At 42.1% G+C, this 9,704-nt stretch overlaps 1 protein-coding gene across 1 annotated transcript; it reads left to right on the top strand.

Moving 5' to 3' along the window:
• The first annotated feature begins 4,794 nt into the window (after positions 1–4,794).
• On the top strand, positions 4,795–5,724 carry LOC146049574 (olfactory receptor 2B6-like). The gene has a single exon (XM_083166098.1). The coding sequence runs from the start codon at positions 4,795–4,797 to the stop codon at positions 5,722–5,724; it is 930 nt and encodes a 309-aa protein (XP_083022224.1).
• Positions 5,725–9,704: the final 3,980 nt, after the last annotated feature.

Raw genomic sequence — 9,704 nt, 5'->3', positions numbered from 1 at the left:
GTAGTCTTTTAATAATACATTTATAAAACATATTCCCCAGTGAATTTTTCTCTCACAAATACGATAAAGGGTATATAAGGCTGAATTACATTACCTGACTCTAATGCTGACTATACACAGAATCCAGTGTGTAATCCTATTGTCTTCTGAATTATATTTAACAGTGATTGTAACATAAAGATATATTTTGATTGTCTTCTGTATGAGGAAAAGCATATGTTTTATGCCCATAAAGCACAATTCAGAATACAGAACATCCGTGTCTATTTTACATTATGTAATACTATAAAGTGGAAGCTGAAATTCCATTCTGATTTTCCATAAGGTAAACTGTTACATGATGTATCATTTCTCATTGATTAATGTTTTCCCTTTGAGTGCCAAGTGCATTTGTCCAAATAGGAGTAAATATTGCAAAGCAAACATCATCATTTATCATAATGACCTGTAATGTTTATCTCATGTAGGAAATGTTATCTTTCTTAACACAACATTCTTCTTTTTTTTAAATTGATATAACAAATGTGAGCGACGTTGGCATTTTTAGCAGATATTTTGAACGTCTCTCACAGACAGGGTTAAGTAATTACTGAAAATGTAACTTTGCTGCTTGTTGGCATCATGGAAACTTGAAGCTGCTGAGATGATATTACATGATGTTTATGGTTTATCAACAACTAGATTTTTGTTTCCTGCTCCATATAAAAAATAATGCAATGGAATATTATAACCACACATAGACTTAGGGGGAGGTGTATCAAATCTTCTGAAGGGAAAATGTAGAGATTTTGCAACCAATAATCTTCTAGACATCATTTATCTAGGGTAGCACAGTGCATGTAATGATGGGCAGACAAACTGAATTGACCAACTTTACCTCTTTAGTACAGTAGATTTGATACATTACCCCCGTAGAAATAAAACATGAAGGAGGAGACTTGTAAGGGAATCTACAGAGATATTTACTATTATTTTGAAGGAGTTCTAAGGCTGAGCTGAGGTGAACCAGTCAAACAACTCAAGAGCTCTGCAAGAAACTGGCCTGTATGGGACAGTGGTTAGTAAAAGGACAAAACCGAAGAACAACCATATAAAAATACAACCTGAGTTTATAATAAAGCATCAGTATTGACCTTACTAAAATGCTCTGAACTTTTTTGGCCAGATGAGACCGAAAAGGGACCGTTTTGGACCCAATTCAAGCTGATGCATATATCAAAGCCTACCGCTGATCATTGCTTAGCAAATACCTTTACAGAAATAAAGTATAGGTACGGCACAATCATGTTGTGGGGAGGGTTTTCCTCAATGCTCACTGAGCATCTTGCCAATATTAGAATCACTTTATTGCCAAGTATATCAATGTACAGCATACATAATACACAGGGAATTGGTTTTCGATAACCACTGCTCCCACACAGTGTACAAACATTATTTATTATTATTTATTTACAGTGTCTTATATAGCGCAGCAGATTCCATTAGTTACTTATATAACGCAGCAGATTCCGTTGCGCTTTACAATAGCAAACAGAGATTAAACAAACTGGGTAGATACAAACCGACATGGAGGTAGGAGGGCCCTGCTCTTAAGCTTACAATCTATAGGGATAATAGGAGGGATACATAAGGATAGGATTCCATAGCATGGCAGTCCCACCAGATTACAGGACAGTCCTGATGGGATGCAGAAACCATCTCATATAGAGGTAGGAGGGCCCTGCTCACAGGCTTACAGTCTATAGGGATAATAGGAGGGATACATAAGGATAGGATTCCATAGCATGTTTCTGTGTCTGGCTGTCTTCGCTGTTGAGAGCTGTATCGCCTCCCAGATGGCAGCCTTCTGAACAAGTCACGAGCAGGATGGGCGTGGTCACTGATAACTCTTTCAGCACATTTTGTAACCATTGACCTATGCACGTCCTCAATCGCCGGTAAACCCCGTTCCTATGGTTTTTTTCCGCTGCTCTTACAATTCGCTGTAATCTATTTCTGTCATAAGCCGAGGCCGAGCCATACCAGACTATGATTGAGGTACAGATCACGGATTGTATAATTGCAGAGTAGAAGAGCATTAGGAGTTCCTGCGGCAGTTTGAACTTCCTGAGTTGACGTAGGAAAAACAGTCTCTGCTGGGCTTTTCCCACATGGCCATCGATGTTGGCCCTCCACTTCAGGTCCCAGCCTAAGAATCTGAAGGATTCCACTACCGCCACTAAACTACCTTCAACCATTAGCGTGGGGAGTGTAGGGGGATTCTTCCTGAAGTCTATGATCATCTCAACCATTTTTGACGCATTCAGCTGTAGGTTGTTAGCACTACACCAGCTGACTAGCCTTTCCACCTCTTGCCTGAAGGCATTCTCATTACCTTTTGTGATCATTCTATTTAGCGTGGTGTCATCTGCAAATTTGAAGGGCTAATGGATGATGAAAAATCCAGGGCGACATGGTAAGATAGTCCACTTGGGAATATGTGTGTTATTATTTGAAATGTGCGTTTCACAGGGATTATTCAACAAATAAATATTTACAGGTATCATAATACTTTAATGTCTTGGGAAATTTTTACCCGTTATGTTCTTATATAGAATAAAAATATACATTTAATTAGATAACAAATGAGCATTCTGTGGCATCACAAGGACGTTGCGGGGATGTAGAGCTGCACCATGGTGTCAACCGTCAAGGAGTAACACCAAAAGTGCTCATTCCCGATAACATTATTTGCAACATGCAGCTCTTGTCACAGTGTTGACATTGCACACAGACTGGTCCCCAGAGGTCAGAATCTCCTGGACCCCCTGAAGGGAATAAAATAGGGGCCCAGGCAACTAGGCCATGCCCCGTCTTGCAAGACCACGCCGATATACACATGGATATACATTTATTTGTAAGGCCACACCTCTTTTGCCAGGGCGCCCCTACGGTGTAAAGACTCCATATTCATCTGCAACGGTAACTCCAGAACTTACAGTGATTATTATTTAATTTTTCTACTTTCACTAATATCACAAAAGTCGGGCTCTAATAATAATTCTCTAAATGAGGATATCTTACAAATCTGAGACTCAGACATACAGATGTAGCCGGGCTCATCTTTGCAGGGTATGGCGATTCTACCGCCATCCCCCGCCAGCGGCCGACTACCGCCAGGGGCACGCGCACATGAGACGCTCGCTCACCCCGTGGCAACGGAGCTTGGCGGGGGTCCCCGCTGCTTCCCCTGCCATTGCCGCTGGTCCCCCTTGCCGCCCGACCCCCGCCCGAACTAGGCAGCTTCTCCCTGAAGCGGATATGGGCAGGGAGACGCTGATACTGGGACGCATGTGCGCGTGAGATGCATGCGCGTCCCAGTCTCTATCGCCGGGATCTGGCGAGCGCTGGCCAAGGATGGTAGCAGCTCCATCTGTATATACAAAAAGCTGCAGAAAGCTAACGTGTTGGTGTATACACATATTTTTAAAGATATAGGGGGAGATTCTCTAAGCTAAAAATACGGTAAAACCCCCGTTATCTGGGTTTATACCGCATTTTGTGGTGCACTAAGCATCCCCCGCCGGGTTACCGCATCGCCCCCTCACCTGTGTCCGGGCAGCACAGAGCTGTGCTGCCCGGACCTGTGACCTCCTCCCTGCACTATGATCCTCCCAGCAACTCTCACCGCAAAGGACAGCTCTTAACGCAAGAGCTGTCCTTTGCTATAATTATCGCATATGTTAGAACATATGTTATAATTATAATTGCGATGGGCGGCGAAGGTGGGGGGGGGATATTCTTAGAGAATCTCCCCCAAAAGCTGCAATATGCATGTTTTCTGGAACATGAGCAAAATAAAACAAACTATCCTGTGTTAATGAATCTGGCTGCACTATGGGTGAATAAACTTTCCACAATTTGAGACAATCCATAATATGTAAAATATACTCAATCTATAAAAAAAAATATACAATAAACATCAAAAGTAAATTGGCGGCCACCAATAAATAATAACAAGAAACGAAATACATAAATGATATATGACCAAAATGTATACATGACACTTCTTAATGTACTCACAGATATAACATTTCAATATATATCTTTGAAAAAAGTACAAGGTCTGGCAGGAGCCTACACCTGTGTGTTAATCACCAATCCCTAGGTCAATAGTCCCATATATCGAAATCTCACAGGAACAATGGATGTAAATATAGGTATTATGTATGCTGAAGTTCCATCCAATATAATCACATAAGTATAACCATAGGGTGCCCTTTGCAAAAACTGGTTCTTACCCAGCCGCAGGAATTAGCCGTGGAGATGTCACTGAGCTGCAACCAGTACTCTGCTTAGAGCGGTGAGGTGTTTTGGGAAACATTTTCTACTTTGCAGTGGTGTGCGGTGGGGTGAGGCAGGTGAGGCACAGCATTTCCGGTCATACTAACATATATATACGGCGGAGTTTTGAGTTTATAAAGTATGTCAAAAATACAAAGACTCTATTAAAAAAAAATCTTATTTTTATTATTCTAATCATTTTTATAGTCAAAACTCTGGAGTAAATGTGTATGGCAGCTGAGGCAGTGCCTCACCTGACTACCTTTTCTTCACATCTCTTATTAAAACTCAGCAAATATCCAGCAGTATATACTGCTGCACTTGTGTATAATGCCCACATGTACTTCATGGCTCATAAATTGTGTGCAAATCCTACTCTCATCTTTTTACCTCACAGCACATCCCTGCTACTTTGAAAACTTTTTGGAATCTTCTATTGCTCTCTCACAGGATTCTCTGTTTTTCAACATAATGATGGAAGCCAACAAAACTGTAATAGAAGGTTTTATTTTGCTGGCTTTTTCTAATTTGCACCAGTTCCAGAATGTACTCGTCTTTGTTTTTCTACTGACCTACATAACCTGTATCACGGGGAACATTGTTATAATTGTTCTTGTTAGAGTGGAACCTTCTCTTCATACTCCGATGTATTATTTTATTAGTGTATTTTCTATTTTAGAAATTATGTTTGTATCTGTTACTATCCCCAAACTTTTAGCAATTCTAATTGCAGCTAATAATTTTATTTCGTTTAATGGATGCATTATTCAAATGTATGTTTTCAACTCCTTGGGATCAACTGAATGTCATCTTCTCGTAGTAATGGTCTTTGACCGCCACCTTGCTATTAACTATCCGTTACAGTACCCAGCTATCATGACAACTAAATTTTGTATTGGGTTGGCCTTCCTTCCATGGATCATAGGATTTGGTAGTATATTAATCCCTGATATCATCACAGCACAGCTGGAATTCTGTGGTCCCAATGTGATTGACCACTTCTTCTGTGACTTGGCTCCGCTGCAGAACTTAGCATGTTCCGATCCTTTCATTAGCAATGTAACTATGAGTGTAGTTGCCGTTTTTGATGTGGTGTTGCCTTTTCTTATAATCATAGGTTTCTACATCCATATAATAATGACTGTGTCAAAGGTCAAGACTAATGAAGGAAAACAGAAAGCATTTTCCACATGTTCATCTCACCTCATAGTAGCCGGTCTGTTTTATGGCGCAGCCATCATTGTGTATACCAAGCCTATAGGAAGCCATTATGACAAATATCTTGCTTTTATGTACACAGTAATCACGCCTATGATTAACCCTTTTATTTATACCTTTAGGAACAGAGAAGTAAAGAAACTTTTTGGGAATTCAATAAAGCGTCTTACAAAGCCACTTTAATTACAAAGTATTGGTCAACATTGTAAAAACTTTTCTTACTTGTTATTGTTTTTAATGAGTTAACATTTAGGGGTTAATTTACTAAAGCTTCTAAAAACTGAAAAGAGGTGATACTGTAATTTCCATAGTAACCAATCAGAATATGTCTAAAGGTGCCCATACACGTTGCAATTTTAACATGCGTTTTGAACTTTTAAAGTTCAAAACACATCGCATCGGTTAAAATCCCACCGTGTACCTGCGGGGATGCTATGCAATGCGCGTCCCTGCGGGTATAATATTGTATAGCACAAAAAGTATCTGCAGGCAGTACTTTGTGCTACATTGCATCGCATCAGTTTTATAGTACATGCGATGCGATGCAATGTCCATTAGGTAACTATAAACTCAAAAAAAAAGAAAGCTAAAATCGCATTGCATCACACGGCACAGTACAGTAGATCGCATCCCCCTACAAGTGCCAAATTCGCACGGCACAAATGAAGTTCAAAATGCACAGCACACATATTGCAACGTGTATGGGCACCTTAACATTCTCTATTGCATTCTAGAAAATGGTAGGCAGAATCTGTTTGGTTACTACTGTATGGGCAGTATCATCTATTTACATTTTTATATTTTTAACATCAATAAATTTTTATTGAGAATTATCACAGAAATGGGGTACAGAAGAAAGAAATAAAGAAACAAAAACATAGGGGAAAAATGGGTCACATAAGGTCCATCAGTATGCATGAAAAAGTAGGTAAACACATCAGGCATTATGCATAATGTCTTAACAGGGATGTCATAGTTTAAACAACTTTAGTACCATCTGGAATAGTAATAGCGGTTTAAGAATCAGTATCCCTCTAAATTAGAGTAAATTGCAAAGGACTTACTCGAGAGGTATCAGGAAAGTACTGCGGTCCCTCGCCTTCAGTGACATACGTGTGTTAGGACCCGGGGGGGTCTGTGGTTGCGTGGACTGATGCAGGTCCTACAGCTACCCAAACTCCCAGGGTACCGGTACCTGCTGTGCGGGCCAGGACAGGGGATGGAAGCAGGTGATGTTCGGCAGCGTGCTCTGCTGCGTCCATGGGCCGGGCGTCGTGGGTTGCTAGGCAACCTGTCCGGCGCACAACTTCCGGCGCTAGAGGGAGCTCCCGGCGGGTTGCATAGTAACGGCAGATGCCGGGCAGCTACGTACAGGAGCCCTGGCTGTTTCTAAGCAGCCAGGACACCGGAGGAGTTGGCGCCCTCACACAGGTGTTCTTCCTCAGAGAGGGTCTGGATCAGCCAGCCCTCTCTAATTGGATGCCAGTTCTTCTTTAGGCATCTGAGCCCTCCCTCAGACACCGGTGTTAGATTCCTGTTCCTGCTGCAGGAAAGCTGCAGGAGTGTGCAGGTGTACTTTTTCTGCAGAGGCTTGGCAGGTTCACTGACGCCCTGAGACGACCATCTCTCATTCCTTTCATGGTGCCGTGAGTTACCCTGAGCTACTGCCGAGTAGCTTATTCATTTGGTTTTGTGCCCTAGTGGAGGCGGGCCCTTTTCCTCCCTTTATTTGGTTGGGGTGTGTTGGTCACACAGGATTTTTGCGACCAGGGTTGCTGGATTGGTTGCACCTGAGTCGCAGTGTTTTCTTTATGGTATTCTGTTCCAGTGTAAAATAGGGACTTATTCATTTAGTGTTCTCATTATACCATTATCCTGTTTGGGTTCTCATCTTAGTTAGATTTCCTCTTGGACCCTCTCTGGTGGTCGCCACAGGCTTGTCCATACCTAACACCTGGCTGCAGCGGAGCTTGGGCGGGCTTAACTCGCCCTTTCAGCCGTGGCGGCTACAGGGGAAGCCTAGAACCCAGCAGTCTCTGGTCACCAGTCGGAGAGGGCCAATAGAGTTAGTTCAGGATAACTGCCCTGTCCTGTTTGGGTGGCGATCTAGTGCTAATCACTCCCTGGATCGTAACAACATGTGCCAGTAAGACCATCATACTGTTGGTGAAGATGCTGAACAAGTATAGGGCTTAAATTATGTTTCCATAATAAAGTTGAAATTAGTTTTATGGATCACTTTCCAAAGTTGGGCTAGGGCTGCACGAGCTGCGATTAATATATGGCCCAAAACATAACATTGGTAGATAGGGATGGAGTCGGGGATTACGTTTAGTAGTGCTAGGGTGGGGGAAGGGGATAGTTTTAAAGCTAATACACTATTAAGACTGATATTTGTTTCCCACCTCCTCACATAGGCACCAACAGATTTTGGAGCATTAGGGCCAGAATGTGTGCATCCTGTCCGGAGTTAACTAGAGTCTGTGGAGCAGTTTGATATGCATTTCGGTATGGTATAAGCATTTTTACATAGAGTATGATAAGAGGAATATTTTGCTCCATTGTGACTCAGTCAATTCCATGCCCAATTCAGCTTCCCATTTCCTCTGAGCAGTAGATTTAGTGGGGGGTGTCAAGTCTTGTAGGGACATATACCAGAAAAATGTCATGTTTCGAATTAAATTACGTCAATCTGGAGATAATAGTCGATAGTAGTGGGATGGCAGGGTTGCTGTCCTTAGGAATGGATTGCCACCAATGGGAGATCTGGAAATAGTGCAAAAGTTTGCTATTTGGGAGAGAAAATTTCTGGTGGAGACTTGAAAAAGGGCCTAGTAATAGGTCTGCTATCGTTGCCACTCCACAAGCAGACCATCGTGCTAGAGTTAAATTCGGGATAAGAGTTGACAGGGTTTGAAGGGAGATATTCACTAGTGTTTGGGAAGAAAGAGGGAGTCTAGAGTTTAACCTGTCCCAAACCATTAAAGAGGCCCCCATGAATGGGAGCATAGAGGCGGTGGTGGATCTTAAGCATTTGGGGAGTAAGAAATCATCTTTAAAAGGGTACAGGGAACTTGCAGAGGTCTGAAGAAGGGCCCAGCTAACTAGAATAGGTATAGAGTCAGATCAGGCAGATTTAAATTGCCTTTGGCTTTAGAAAGGCTCATTTTAGAATGGGCTAGTTTAGGGGGGTTAGAGGTAGGGTGACCAACTCATCCCTTTAATCCGGGACACATATTAATCACACAGGTTCTGTGGCTGGCTTTCACCTGGTTTTAAACTGCCACACCTCAAGACTCCATTTCACCTGGTTTTAAACTGCCACAGAACCTGTGTAATTAATATGTGTCCCGGATTAAAGGGATGAGTTGGTCACCCTAGTTAGAGGACCAAGCATATTTAGTCATAAGCTTAGTACAATCTTGCAAAATCTTCTATGGGATAACATATGGAATCATACGGAATAGGTACATCAACTTTGGTAACAAAGTCCTTCTAAAGGCAGCAAGAAGGCCTAGTCAGGAAGTATCAAATGAGAGCCAGGATTTAGTTAAAGCTGAGATGGGCACATTGAGGGGAGGGAAATTTATATCAAAGACTTTAGAAGGGACGGCTGGAATGTTTATACCTATATATTTAATCGCTACAGCGCGCCAAGTATAGGGATACATAGAGCAGTGAGTCGGGAGGGAGTCAGAGAGATCAGAAGGGAATTTGTCTTTGTAGTGTTCAATTTGTAATATGAAGCCGCACTATATTGGTTTAGAAGAGGCATGTCAAACTATGGCCCTCCAGGTGTTGTGAAACTGCAAGTCCCATCATGCCTTGCCACAGTTTTTCTATCAGGGAATGGTAAAGCTATGGCAAGGCATGCTGGGATGTGTAGTTTCACAACAGCTGTAGGGCCACAGTTTGGACGTTCCTGGTTTAGAATTTCATGTAGAGTGGGGAGAGTCTCCTTGGGGTTTGTGATAAAGAGGAGGACAATATCAGCAAATAAGCATAGTTTGCAGATATACAGTAGTCTCCAATCTTCTGACCTGGGAGTTGGTCAGTTTGCATATTTTCGCAGCTAGGGGCTCAATAGCCAGTACAAAAATCTGGGGGAAGGGACACCCTTGTCTAGATCCAATAGATTTAAGAAAGGAGTCAGATAAGAAACC

This window comes from Crinia signifera, chromosome 12 (genome assembly GCF_055691185.1).
Source record: "Crinia signifera chromosome 12, ASM5569118v1, whole genome shotgun sequence".
NCBI lineage: Eukaryota > Metazoa > Chordata > Amphibia > Anura > Myobatrachidae > Crinia > Crinia signifera.
This window is presented reverse-complemented; position numbering and strand designations above follow the sequence as displayed.